Genomic DNA, 14,809 nt, shown 5'->3' with positions numbered 1-14,809 from the left:
AGGCAGCCCAAACACAGCTCTCTTTCTGTCCACTCCCAGCTTCAATCTGTTGGTTTCCCTAAGCCAAAAGGTTGCTTGGGGCTTTGGTCAGCTGGCTGCAAATGAGGCCTTAGGAATCATACAGAGAGAACTTAAATAAGGCCGACCCTTGGGCAGATTTGTAGCCCAGGTTAGTATAAGCAAGGTAGTCAAGAAATCTCAAGCCATGAATTTAGTTTCAAGTTTTCTGGATGAGTAGGACTCCTAAGTGCCTGGCAGAAGCAAATACAAATCCTCCCCAGAGGAAGACAGCTTCATCTTTGCCTGCAGAGGATCTCCATAAATAGTTGCTCAAGGGCAGCAGGCAGCAGTCAGTCAAAGCTGGAGTCAATCCACCAGGTGACAGGGCATCCCAAGGAAAAACTAGGAGGGAAAAAGCCTAGTAACGGACCGTCACACCCCTCAGAGATTAGTTATGAGATATGAATTATAAAGCAAGTATGCTTACTATAGGTAAAGAAATAAAAGATAAGCCAGGAAATATCTGCAAGGAATAGGAAACTATTAAAAGTGGCATAGCAAATTTTATGAAGAACAAAACTGAATTGTAAGAAGTGAAAACACAGTAACTGAAAAATTTAAAACTTAGTCACATGTAGCACAGAAATACAATGACAGGAAATAAGTTAGACAGGTGAAGAAATGTGGAGGATAGTGTGTGAAGTTTTAGTTGTGTATATATAACTGGAGTTCCAGGAGAAGAGGAAGGATAGAACAGAGGAAATATTTGAAGAGTTACTAGCTGAAAATTTTCCAGAACTGATGAAAAACTAATTCATAGATTCATGAATTCTGACATATCCATAGTAGAGTAAATTTTAAAAGAGGACACATCCTAGTGAAACTGCAAAAAAAAAAAAAAAAAAAAGAGAAAAGGACTTAAAATCGGCCACAGGTAAAAGATTACCTTCAAAAGACTACACACACACTAACAGCTAGCTTCTCAGCAGCAACAAGTGGAAAAACAGAAGACAGTGGAATAACATTTTCAATGCAATAAAAGAAAATAACTTCCTTGGGAGGCTGAGGTGGGCAGATCATGAGGTCAGGAGATTGAGACCATCCTGGCCAACATGGTGAAACCCTGTCTTGACTAAAAATGCAAAAATTAGCTGGGCATGGTGGTGCACACCTGTAATCCCAGCTACTTGGGAGGCTGAAGCAGGAGAATCGCCTGAACCAGGGATTTGGAGGTTGCAGTGAGCCGAGATTGTGCCACTGCACTCCAGCCTGGCAACAGAGCGAGACTCCATCTCAAAAAAAAAGAAAAAAAAAAAGAAAGAAAGAAAAGAAAAGAACTTCCTAGAATTTTATACCTAGCATATATATCTTTCAACAATGAAGGTGAAATAAAGACTTTCAGAAATGTGGACATTGAGAGAATTTGTAACTAGCAGATCCTCAAAAGGAAATTCTGAAGGATATACTTCAACCAGAAGGAATGTGAATTCCAAGTGGAAGGTCTGAAATGCAAGCGCTGAGTAAAGAAAATGGTCTGTATAGGGTAAATATAAATATATATTTACTGTATGAAACAATAATAATGTCTAGTTTGATGAGAGGATACAGGGAGAAAAAGATTACAAACTAATCATATATCTAGCCAAGTTATTGCTTAACCTTTCTTTTGGGGATATACGTAAAATTCAGAAATATATTTCCCCAAGGAAAATAATTCAGAAAAGGACTCTAACCATATAAGAAATGAACTACAACAGAAATTTGAAGAGGAGAGGAGGGAAAAGTAGTGAGCTCTATAACCCTGCCATGTGCATACTCCTTCATGGTGCCTCCTGCTTTCTCTGGCTCTCTGTCTGTCTTTATAGATGTACCCACACTTATGCATATATGTATAAGATTAGTCTCAAATGGATAAACATAGACTAGAATATATAATATTCTTTTAAAAGAAGGGACATACCCAAAGAGGAATTTTAATAATAGCTCACTTTTAAAATTCTAGACTATCTTAGTCAACGCTAGGTGTTTGTAAGGTTTGTGGGGAGGATGCAGGCATTCTTACAGACTTATCTAAGAGATAGAATGAGAATGAGCCCAGGAAGTATTCATCTTTGTGGGAAATGTTCTATGTGGGAGATACTCTATTCTGGGGGTAATTGGTATCTTGTTTTCAAATAATAGTAAAGAAATCTATGTCTGCTTTTGAGATGATGAAAAGGAAGGTAGCCACTGATAGAACAGGAAAGTTAAGTAAAACTTCCAAAATAACAAGAGGAAATAGGGAGTTTACAGCAAATTGATCAAATTGGGAAGCTGAAGAAAGATGAAACAACAGTGTAAAATCAGTGAGAAATGCAAAGTCGGATAGAAAGTACATTAGCAGGCTGGGCACGGTGGCTCACTCCTGTAATCCCAATACTTTGGGAGGCTGAGGCAGGTGGATCGCCTGAGGTCAAGAGTTCCAGACCAGCCTGGCCAGCATGGCGAAACACCATCTCTACTAAAAATACAAAAATTACCCGGGCATGGTGGCGCACACCTGTAATCCCAGCTACTCAGGAGGCTGAAGAAGGAGAATCGCTTGAACCCAGGAGGTGGAGGTTGCAGTGAGCTGAGATTGCACCACTGTACTACGGCCTGCACAATGGGAGCGAGACTCCATCTCAAAAGAAAGAATAAAAGCAAATATATATGAATGGGCTGAATTCTTCCTTTAAAAGATAGGCTGTTAGATTGGGTTTAAAAAGTACAACTCTATAACACTTACAAGACACTTAACATTGATAAAAGGAGCTTAAGTAAAAGAACATAGAGGTAGCAAGTAAATGCAGACAAAAAGAACACAGATATCGATATTGATATTAATATCAGGTGGAATTTAAGATTTTAGTTTATATGTAAATACAGTTTTATATAAAAAGCACACATTAGGTTATTGATTATATAGTTGTGGCCCTTTCTTGTGTTTCCTCCTTTTTGGACAACCTCCACAACATACACACACATCAGCACCTGCCTCCATTCCCTGACCTCTAGTAATCCCTGTTAAATTGTGAGAACAGTTTACTCAGCCAGCAGTAAGGCGTCCCAGGTTGGAAGTCAGAAGTCCCCTATGGATCTTTACGTCATCCCTCCCTAAGCTGCTTGCTTTTGCAACTAAGGCTGCAAAACTGGCTATTTCTTTTAACAAGAACCTTAGAAGCTTCCACTTTCTAGTGAAACTTAAGGGATAGATTATTCCCTCTGCCTTGGGTTATTTGCTTACCTACAGCCGCATGAGGTCATTAAGCCTTGTGTTTGTTTGAGGTCTCTTTGAAAGTACATAGATGCACTGTTGGAAATTTGTGCTTGGTGACTGCCGTGTTTGAAATTCTGCCCAAGAAGTCTATCAGCGTAGTTCTGTGGACCAGAAAGAGCATCCTGGTAGAAGGTCAAGTACATCATGGTCCTTATATTTTCTTAGCATTACTGTGTTATCATGGAGCTAACTTGAAAAGTAACTGACACACACACTCTTGCTGCCCTCAAGCCTGTACACCTTAATCAAGGAATCCCCTGAAGACTTTAATGGAACCACTTCTAGGTGCACGCCCCTGTGAGGACACGTCCATGCAAAAAGCGCAAAACTTTACAGTAGTCACTTTAGAAGCACCTGACTTAGGAAATGTAGAGGTAGTGGCAGGCTCACCATATTGTAGGTGAGGAATTCATGTGGGCCACCAGTCCTCAGAGAACACTAACTAATTAGTGCTAACTAATCTCATCCAGAGTGTCTTACTTTTGTGTGACAAAAGGATGCTCAGGTTGCTGAGAAGAGTTAGACCTAGAGGAAGGGGATTCTCCCAGTCATGGCTGTAGGCAGTGGTGCCAAGGCTTGAATCTGAAAGCCAACACCATAATGGTATCTCTGGTACAGGGGATGGGGGATAGGAAAGGGCATGAGCTATTTTGTGGGTTAGCCATGATTCAGGATTGAAAAGTAGGTGGAGGACCTGCTAGCTTCCTCAATTGGATTTGGCCATTGAGTCGGTAGACTCACTGCTGGGTGCACATTAGAATCACCTGAACAACATTTTCAGGGAGTCTGTTTCAGTTGGTCTGGGGAGGGGCCTGCATGCTGGTGTTTTTTCAAATTGCAGATAATTCTAATATGCAGCTGAGAGTTGAGAACCACTGGGAGAGGCCCAGCAAAGATGGGCTCAGGTCCTAGCCATGGGTGTGATATGCTTTGGAGAAAGTGAGGTTAAGTTAGCTTAGAAGTCTGTAGGATTTGTAGTCCTAGCCCCTTTCATGGGAGGAGGTTAAGGGAGAGGAGACTAACTGCTGTTTAAGCAGAGGGAATAAGCTTGCTTTCTGAGGATCCCTGGACCTGATTCTTCACCCTCCCTGCCCTGTGGGATCCTTGGGACAGAAACAAAAGTTGGCAAGGGGCAGGAAAGATGAGATGTTTACATAAAGAGGGCAATGTTTAGACACGCATAGCAAAACACAAGTTTTGAGTGGGGGGCAAACAGCAGGAGCAAGATGCTGTACATTTGGTCACATGCTAGTTTTTTTTACCTTGATTTCTGCCTTTGGGGTAAAAAAGTTTGGTGGATACATAACATTCAGACCAAGTAAAAAGTCTGATTGTATGCATGGGAATCCATTTGTGGAGCTGGATAAATACACATTCCCTCCACAGCCCTCACATCCCAAGATCTTACCTGCAGAGGAACTGAGGACCCCTGTCTATCTCAAGACCCCCATTCCATGTCTCCTGGAATGGCACAAGCACTATGTCAAGAAATCTCTTTTCCCTGTCCCTGTCCAGCCAGAAGTGGGTTCCTATCCAGTGTTTTTGGGTGTTCCCATGGGGTCTTGGCTGATGGAGGTGTGGACAGCAGGTCTAGCATACTCCTCCCTTCTCAGTCGGTGGGAGCTGGCAGGCATGTCACCTCTGTCAGACCTCTGGGTAAGAAAGGGGCTCTGTTTTGGCCTATAGGTGTAGGGTTTATCATGCTCCTGGCCAGCAGGTCTTGCTTTCCCCTGTGGGGGTGACAGTAGCTGTTCTTTACATTTATGCAGCAGTTTGTACTTAAAATGCTTTCTCCCATTATGTCTTTGTATTCTCACGGTGACCTTCATTGTGTAGGAACAGTATTATTTTTCTTGCTTTACAGTTGAGGAAGCAGGCCCAGGAATGTTAGGTGCCTTTATATACAATCATACAGCTTTTAAGGCACGAACCAAGGGCTAGATTTTTAGGTTGCTCGACACCCAGACAAGACCCTGATCACAGTTCAGGCGGGCCGTTTGCGCTCACCGTGGTAGTAGAAGGAACTCTTCAAGGGAACCCCTGTCCCAGATGGGGCTGGCTGGGGCTTATAGATAGTGATATGCAGAGGCTCCACCTCTTAGGCATCAGCTTCCTCTTCAGCCAGGTAGAGTATTGTCCACTTACTGTGCAGGTAAAAAGCAAGGAGCTCTTTAGAAACGGGGGAGAAATGTTCACAAATATTTTTACATCTGAATAGAACTATATGACAGAACACAGTGGCTGCTAAGATGTCTTCATGGAGTATTTAATTTGATGGTGGAATGGGTCCATCTTCTCAGAACTATGTAATTCACTTTGTCGTGAGATATTTCCACTATGTAAAGGTTATACAAAATACTTAATGTCCACGGCTATAAGAGACACTGGGCAAATCCATCCATGGCTTCTGCCAGTGCCTCTGCTGTGGAAGATAATCATCTGTCGGCTTCACTGAGCCACTGTTGGAGGTTAGTTCAGGAAAATGTTGCCCATGTTGGGCTCCCCCTGTGAAATACAGGTGCAAATAGAAATGCAAGTGTATTTTTGCTTATTGTAAACTTACATGACTTTAAAGAGGACCAAATACTGTTCTTGAATATACTCCGAAAGCCTAATATAAGTAGGACTTTAGTTAATAAATTTCCTCCTCTACATGTTCTAACCTTGCTTTATCAGTGACATGAAAACAACCAAAATGCTCTTAACGGAAGATGCTGAAAGAAAAGCATTTTTTTTTTAATGAAAGCCTACTAAATGATAGAAGGAAAAGCATTCTTAAACCCTATTTTTTTAAAAGCTAATTTGATGCCCATAAAGTTTCTCTCTTACTTTCTGTTCATCATTAATGATAAAGTATTTTTTAGATTTCAGTTGCCAAGTTGAAAAGTTTGTTTAAAGGGTTATTTTTATTGGCACAAATAAAGAAGCACTTTTGTTTATCCACAAAATTCCTCTTTCTTTTTGTAGAGGTATGTAGAAAACCCCAACATCATGGCCTGCTACAATGAACTGCTCCAGTTGGAGTTTGGAGAGGTGCGATCACAACTGAAACTCAGGTAATTCTACCACTTCTGGAAAGCCCTCCAGGCCACACAGGGCAGCATGGCAAGTGAGAACTTTGGTTGTGGGGATTACTTTTGAGCCATAAATGGCCTCTTGCAGAAATGGGATTGGAGAGAATGGAGTGGCAGCTCCCCTCGTACAGACTTTCTGGAGTCTGCCTGGATGTCTAATAAGGGGTCATTTTAGTGATTAGAGACTCACATTTAAAAATGGAGCCCCCAAATAATAGTAAGTTTAAAAAGCAGAATACAAATTGCATATGCTGGATTATCTGTTTTGTTTTCTAAGGGGAAAAAAATGGTTTTAATATACACCCCCCCATCTATTAACATTAGTTATCTCTGGTAGGTGACCTTTTTTTTGTTCTCTACAATAAGCATTTTATCTGCTCTTGATAAACAGGGGTTTTTGTTTTTTTTTTTTTGAGTGAAATGAGTAGAGGCCTCATTCTTTGTGGAGTAATAAAAGCAGAAAAATTAATATAATTTTATCAGCTTGACAAAACAAAAATAAAGTCAGCAGCTTCCTATCATTTTAGGTTTGTTTCTTCCTTGGGTGTTCAACTATTCTTTAACATTTCCTTTACTAGGGATCAAAGAGAGAATTGAATCATTTCATTTGTATGTGCCCAAGACAGTCAAAGGGGATCGGAATGGGAGTACCAAGATTAATAAGGACCAGTACAGGATTCCACGTGTAGGGAAGATAGCTACTTTATAGACAAAATGAAATGAATGATTAGCGGGCAGAGTGTGAGTTAGCAGAGAAGTGCTGCTGAGCAGAGGTGTTTGAAGGCTGGTGTGGTATACAAAAGAGATTTTTATGCTGCTAGATTTTGCAAGGAAACTTAAGGTAGATGGTTGCCCTTGGGCCTGCTTTTTTCCCACTCCTGGGTCATCTCAGCCTGGCTGCAGCACTCCCACAGTGAATTAGGCTACTACCCTCTCTCAGAGGAGAGTAGAATTTTGGAGCAGTAGGTGATGTTGGAGCTTATTTTATCCAATCAAGAATCAGAAACTGAGACCTAGGAAATTAACTGACTTACACTCAAGATCTTGTAAGCAGCAAATGGCAAAAATAGTCCTTTAAACTGAAATCCGCATTTTCGAAACTGCATTCATTCTTTCTCCCATCTCTAAATCTGACTGTAACCTCAAACCTTTTCCTCCTGTATACCTTAGCTGTCATCTACCTTGTGGTCCTAAACTAAAACCCCTGTTTCTTCTACATACATCCCTAAATCCAGTCACTCACCAAGTCCAATTGATCTTACTAATTTTTGGAATCTGTCCACTTAATCTTCATCTCCACTGCTACTCTTAGTCTAGGTCCCTCTCTTTTTACCTGGATTATTGAAACCACTGGTTAGTCTCCCTATGTCTAGTCTTGACTCCTCCTTCATTCTCCACACAGATGTAACACAATTCCATTTGTGTTCCTGTTCTGTGACACCCCAAATAGGCACCCACTGCCTTCAAGATGAAGTCCAAACTCCAAAGTGTAGCCTACAAAGGTCTCCATGGTCTGTACACTTTTTACCTCTGTGTCCTCATCTCCCATCATGCCCTGCTTTGTTCTCTGTGCTCCAGCTGGCAGCCATATTATGATGTCCATTATACAGGGAGATATAAAAATATAAAGGGAAAGGAAATGTGAGGCTAGAGAATTGGGAGAAATAGAGTCTTATTCTGTCAGATACTAAAATGCACTAAAAAGCTGTAACAAGCAAGGGTGTTACTGCTAGATTGGTAAACTAGAATATAAAAACCAGAAACAGGCCAGGCGCGGTGGCTCATGCCTGTAATCCCACCACTTTGGGAGGCTGAGGCGGGCGGATCACGAGGTCAGGAGTTCGAGACAAGCCTGGCCAACATGGCAAAACCCCATCTCTACTAAAAATACTAAAATTAGCTGGGCGTAGTGGTGGGCACCTGTAATCCCAGCTATTCAGGAGGCTGAGGCAGGAGAATCGCTTGAACCTGGGAGGCAGAGGTTGCAGTGAGCTGAGATCGTGCCATTGCACTCCAGCCTGGGCAACAAGAGCAAGACTCCGTCTCAAAAAAAAAAAAAACAGACTTGGATATATTTCAGAATTTAGTATATGATCGGCTGGGCATGGTGGCTCAAGCCTGTAATCTCTGCACTTTGGGAGGCTGAGGCGGGTGGGTCACCTGAGGTCAGGAGTTCAAGACCAGCCTGGCCAACATTATGAAACCCCGTCTCTACTAAAAAAAATACAAAAAATTAGCTGGGCATGGTGGCGCATGCCTGTCATCCCAGCTACTTGGCAGGCTGAGGCAGGATAATCACTTGAACCTGGGAGGTGAAGGTTGCAGTGAGCTGAGATCGAGCCACTGCACTCCAGCCTGGGCAACAAGAGCAACACTCCATCTCAAAAAGTAAAAAAAAAAAAAAAAAAAAAAAGAATTTAGCATGTGATTACATGGCATTTTAAATCAACACAGGAAAAAGTGGACTTTTCAGTGACTAGAATTGTGATAGTTGGTTCACTAGTTGGAAAGAAAGTTAAGCTACGTTCCAATCTCACGTCCTACCTGCAAAATGAACTCCAATGAATTAAAGACTTAAATGTGAAAAAGTAGGGCTACATAAGTACTAAAAAATAAAAGTGGACATACATAATTGGATGACAAAGTCATTATAAACTAACACTTATAAAAGCCACATTTTATAAAGGAAGATAATCAGATTAGACAACATAAAAATGTTAAGCTTATCTACAGTTAAACCTTAAATAATGTTTAAAATTTAGACAAATGAGTAACTGGGAAAAATATGTTTGTAACATATAGGACAGACATTAGGTTAATGTCCTAATAAATACATGAAGAGCTTTGATTAATCAATTGAAAAATGATCAATTAAAAATTAGAAAAATATTAAAAGACATGTTCAAGCGGTTCACAAGAGATATTAATGGCCAATAAATGTGAAAAGATGTTCAACCTCACTAATAAAGACATGCAAATGATTTAACGTTTTTTTATTTACCGTATCTGCAAAAGTTAAAAAAAGTATGATAAAACCCAGTAGGGCTTCTCACAGATCCATCTCCTCCAAGCTTGTTATATTGGAGATGAGAACTTCTTATTGTTTTTTGCTTATTTTATTTTTGATTTTTTGATTTTTTGAAACAGAGTCTCACTCTGTTGCCCAGGCTGGAGTGCAGTGGCACGATCTCTGCTCACTGCAACCTTCACCTCCCAGGTTCAAGCGATTCTCCTGCCTCAGCCTCCCAAGTAGCTGGTATTACAGAGGTACGTGCCACCAAGCCTGGCTAATTTTTTGTTGTTATTGTATTTTTTAGTAGATACGAGGTTTCACCATGTTGGTCAGGCTGGTCTCAAACTCTTGACTAGTGCTAGGATTACAGGTGTGAGCCACCACGCCCAGTGTGTTTTTTGCTTTTTTTTTTTTAAATAACAACTTTATTGAGCTATAATTTACATATTATCTCCTGTTTTTTTTTTTACATGCTAAAAATGAGCTAATTTTTATTGGCTAAGCTATTATCTTTAGTGAGACAGTTTAGTAATACCAGCAATAATGTAAAGGCATTGTTTTATTTATTTACTTATTTAGAGACAGGGTCTCACTCTGTTGCCCGGGCTGGAGTGCAGTTGTGTGATCACTGCTCACTGCATCCTTGACCTCTTGGGCTCAAGGAGTCCTCCCACCTCAGCTTCTCAAGTAGCTAGGACTACGGATGTATACCACCAGGCCAGCTAATTTTTTATTTTTTGTAGAGACAGGATTTTGCCATGTTGCCCAGCTGGTCTTGAACACCTGGACTCAAGCGATCTGCCTACTTCTGCCTCCCAGAGTGCTGGCATTACAGGCGTGATCCACCGTGCCTGGCCAGCATTGTTATTTTTAGAGTTTACTTAGTAGTATCTCTGCACTTTATAAGCAGGCAGTTGTTTTCTTTTTTTTCCATCTTCTGAGGCCAGAGAATCTTAAAATCATTCTTTGAGAGATTACTTATATAAGGAAAAAACCTGGAAGCAACCTAAATGTCTAGTCATAGGGGATTTATTGAATAAATCATAATATAATCTTAGAATATTATATAGTTATTTAAAGTGATGATAAAGAATTACAATTATTGATATGGAAAGATTAATGTATAGTGTGCCAGTAAGAAAAGCAGATTATAAAACTGTAGTGTATGATCTTGTTTTTGTATACATATTACATATGCATTTGTACAAGTTAATGCCTAGAACATTTTTCAATGCTTATTGAAAATAATTAGATTTTTTTCTATAAAATAGAATGTTGAGATATCTAGGTATTGGGATTTCAGGTTATTTGATCATATTATTTTTAAACAGCTTTATTGAGGTATATTCAAAGGATTTTAGTATATTCATAGAGTTGTGCTTCAGTCACCACAATTTTAGAACATTTTTATTATCCCCATCCCAGGCTGGAGTGCAATGATGCAATCTCGGCTCACTGCAACCTCTGCTTCCTGGGTTCAAGAGATTCTCCTGCCTCAGGTTCCCGAAGTAGCTGGGATTACAGGCGCCTGCCACCATGCCCTGCTAATCTTTTTTTTGTATTTTTAGTAGAGACGGGGTTTCATCACGTTGGCCAGGCTGGTCTTGAACTGCTGACCTCAGGTGATCCACCCGCCTTAGCCTCCCAAAGTGTTGGGATTACAGGCGTGAGCCACCGCCCCCAGCCCAATCTACTTTCTATCTCTGCAGATTTGCGTATTCTGGACATTTCATACACTGTGTGATCCTTGTGACTGGCTTACAGTTTTCAAGGTTCATTCATGTTATGGCATATATCAAGACTTCATGTCCTTTTATGTCTGCATAATATTCCATTGTATGGATATACCACATTTTGTTTATCCATTCATCAGTTGATGGACATTTGGGTTTTTTCCATTTTTTGGCTTTTCTGAGTAATACTGCTATGAACATTTGTGTATAAGTTTTTGTGTGAACATAATGGGGCTGTTTCCCAAAAAGGGGCTGCACTTTTTTACATTCCCACCAGCAGTGTAGGAGGGTTCCTCACTAATACATGTTATCAACTGTTTTTTTTATTATTCAAGTGGGTGTGATATAGTATTCCACTTATTTTTGTTAATGTTTATTTTCTAATTTTTTTCAATAAACATTGTCACTTGCATAATTTTAAAAATGTTTTCAAACATGAAGGAAGTGAGAAAATGCTCACAGAAGAAGGCTAAGTGAAGAAAGGAGGAAGCAAAGCTAGTCATTCCAGATGCCCTCAATTTTGTGAAAATAATTTGTTTAAAATAATAGGTACAAATGATTGCCTTCTCTTTGCCAGGCTCTGTGCAGTATTCTTGACTCTATTCTCTTATTTAGTCTTCATGAGGACTCTAAGGTGGTGAGAGGGAAGGCTTGATGGGGTTCAGTCACTGCTGAAGAGCTGTGATTTGACCCTGGTGTGTGGCCACCCTGGCTCACTGGCCCAGTGTGTCTTTCCTTCACATTGGAAGGAAGGATACCACAGTGTGTACATAGTGATGATCCCAATGGAGGGGCTTGCAGGGGGGTGTTTATTTCTTTTTATGTTTTAAAATATTTTCTCCCTTCCTTATAAATCAGACAAAAAAATACATTTAAATAAGTTAATGTAATAACCCAAGATTTTATTTTGTAGTATTTACATTAATCATTCCTTTTTTTGTTTACTCATAAAGGGCTTGTAACTCAGTATTCACTGCATTAGAAAACAGTGAAGATGCAATTGAAATTACAAGCGAAGACCGTTGTATACAGGTTTGTTATTTTGGAAATCTGTCTTTCTGGATTTCTTGTTTTGTTTTTTCCAACTTTTAGGATTGAACCTCTCCAGTATGATTTTTTTTTTCTTTTTGAAGTTCAGGAGACCAGTTTTTCCTTCGAGGATTATCAGAACAAAATCAAATATGTAATTTAAAATAAGCTCTCTATAGATTAGAAAACATACTAATAATTAAGGTGCTAGAAAATGCCTATAGAAATGCCACATTTGCATTCATTATTTCCACTAGTTTGTTTATTTAACAAGGAGAGACTTACTGAAAAGGATGATTGCTGGGGGCTTGGGGGTAGTGCTGTTGTACGAGGAGGAATGCTCTGACCATAAGTTCTGCGAGTGCGAGTCTTTCACCTTTCTCACTGTTTTTGAAGATAATTTGCACTTACAGAAATATACTAGAAACAACTAGAAGTTTCAGAAATAACATACCTAGTAAGTACTGAATAAATTACACATTATTAGCAAAGTGGGTTTATATGAGTGACTTAAGGCAACATAGCTTAATGTTTTCAGATAACAGCAAAAAAGGGAGTTGCACCAGAAAAAAACATTCATTTTGTCTGAGAATTAGCTCCACTTTGGAGCTCTCCAGTCTTTCTTACTTCTGGGCTCTCCAGTCTTTCACTTTAATATGACTTGTGACTTCCTTGTTGAAGAGTTGATGGTATTGACTTTGAGTTGGTGCCCTGAGAGGCAGCGCGGGCCGGTGTTTGAGGGCACAGGCTTTGGTGTCAGACGGGCCTGGGCTCCATCCTGCTTCAGCTGAACAACTTTGGGCAAGTTGTTTAATCCAACTGAATCTGCTTTCTCATCTGTGGAAATGAAAGTAATATTAGTAAGAACAACAGCCTGCCTTTTGTAGGGATGTCATGAGGACTAAATGAGTTAATGTATGTGAAGTGTTTACTATAGTGCCCAGTGAGGAAAACAGACCCTGACAGATAGTATCAATTATTGTTTTATCATCATCATCATTAGCACGTGCACAGTTTTCCCATATATTTTCTGCTTATCTTACAGTCATATTTGAAACTTAACCACAAAGCCTTACATTTGTAATGACTTCCTAGTTCATAGCCTGCTTTCCATACACATCATTTATTCGAACCATATGAAAGAGACAAGAGAAATGTTTCATTCCCATATCCGGATAAGAGTCTCAGAGGGATTAAGTGACTTGCTGAGGTCAATGTGTGGAGGGGGAGGACAGCCTGAGTGTTTTGCACTCTACCTTTATTCCATCATCCCCCCACCCCCATCCCCCATCTAAACAGCCCTGTTGTAGCAGCTCCTGGTTTGGCCCTGTGCACATCCCTTCCTCTGCCCCTGTTGAAGTGGGAGTGGGCCTGCTGCCCTCCTGGAGCCTCAGGAGAACATAGCAGAAAGCCCAGCCGGGTATCACCCAAGCAGAAGCTCATCTGGGCTCCAGAATTCTTCGTGGGTTATGTGCTTATGGCTTCAGAACTGCCACGGTGAGGTCCAGGCTCCTGAGCTTTTTCTGGGGAAAAACCTGAAGGGCTTAGGTCGAAGACCTTTGATTGTCCTCTTTTTCAAAATGACTTTTAATTCACTTTATGTTTTTTCTTTTGTCTCCCTTCAGTATGCAAATCCTGCATTTGAAACAACAATGGGCTATCAGTCAGGTGAATTAATAGGGAAGGAGTTAGGAGAAGTTCCTATAAATGAAAAAAAGGCTGACTTGCTCGATACTATAAATTCATGCATCAGGATAGGCAAGGTAAGTAAGAGGTCAGTACCTTTTTTAACTTTCACGACACAGAGAGAAGGAAGAGTTAGTGTTCATTGAGTACTACCAGGTAATCTCAGTCTTACTCCTCCCAGCAGCCCAGGGAAGTATAGGGAGTGTTATCCCTGTTATATCCATTTTGCAGGTGAGGAAACTGGGGCCAAGAAAATATATAATATGATTAGCCAATAAGCAAAGTAACTTGAATTGACACTTAACAATCATTGTTTTTATCTTTGTAGTAAGTGAATAACTTGATCTTTCTAATAATTGGTCTTCTTAGTTGTAGATGTTGGCAAATGGTTCTGGGTAAAGAATTGCCAGTAAGGCAGCACATTCTCAGAAAACATCTGAGCCCAAGATTTCTCCAAGCCTCGTTAATTCATTGAGCATTTTAAAAATGCCTTCTGTTAGCCAGACACTGTGCTAGATTCTGGTATGCAAAGAAGAGCAAAACAAAAATTCCTGCCTTAGAGAGCTCATATTCAAGGGTTGGAAACAGACAAATAAAAGTAACCATTATTCAATAATGTAAGAAGTCACATAATCATGGTGCTGAAGGAACAGGCAGAAGAAAGGCAGGCTCAGTCTGAAAGGTTATTTCTCTGAACCACAGCCTCTGATAGTGCCTCACTGTGACAGATTTTAAACTATGATGAGAAGGAAAAGGCTACTGCTTTTCACAATCATTCGTGGTCCTTTCTGCTGGACTTGTTTGTTTTTTTTTTTTTGGCTTTTGGAAGTTGGATAGAGACTATTAATCTGATTATTTCAAACATTTGAAGAATTGGTGACTTGTGCTGCCTGCTCTGTGGAGGCACTGATGGAAGTGATACTCTCTCCCCTATGGCATTTGGCTAGTTCCTATCTTGTAGCACAAAACGGCAGCT

The 14,809-nt window shown here is 40.2% G+C and overlaps 1 protein-coding gene across 4 annotated transcripts in view; it reads left to right on the top strand.

The window, feature by feature from the left end:
* PDE8A (phosphodiesterase 8A) overlaps positions 1–14,809 on the top strand; it is a 154,341-nt gene that overhangs the window by 92,676 nt on the left and 46,856 nt on the right. For all 4 annotated transcript variants that reach the window (XM_054450981.2, XM_063652879.1, XM_063652880.1 and 1 more), the window contains 3 exons: positions 6,266–6,354; positions 12,072–12,150; positions 13,773–13,910. In XM_054450981.2, coding sequence (XP_054306956.1) covers positions 6,266–6,354; positions 12,072–12,150; positions 13,773–13,910 — 306 coding nt within the window. The remainder of the gene's footprint in view (positions 1–6,265; positions 6,355–12,071; positions 12,151–13,772; positions 13,911–14,809) is intronic.

Source organism: Pongo pygmaeus, chromosome 16 (genome assembly GCF_028885625.2).
Source record: "Pongo pygmaeus isolate AG05252 chromosome 16, NHGRI_mPonPyg2-v2.0_pri, whole genome shotgun sequence".
NCBI classification, from domain to species: Eukaryota; Metazoa; Chordata; class Mammalia; order Primates; family Hominidae; genus Pongo; species Pongo pygmaeus.
This window is presented reverse-complemented; position numbering and strand designations above follow the sequence as displayed.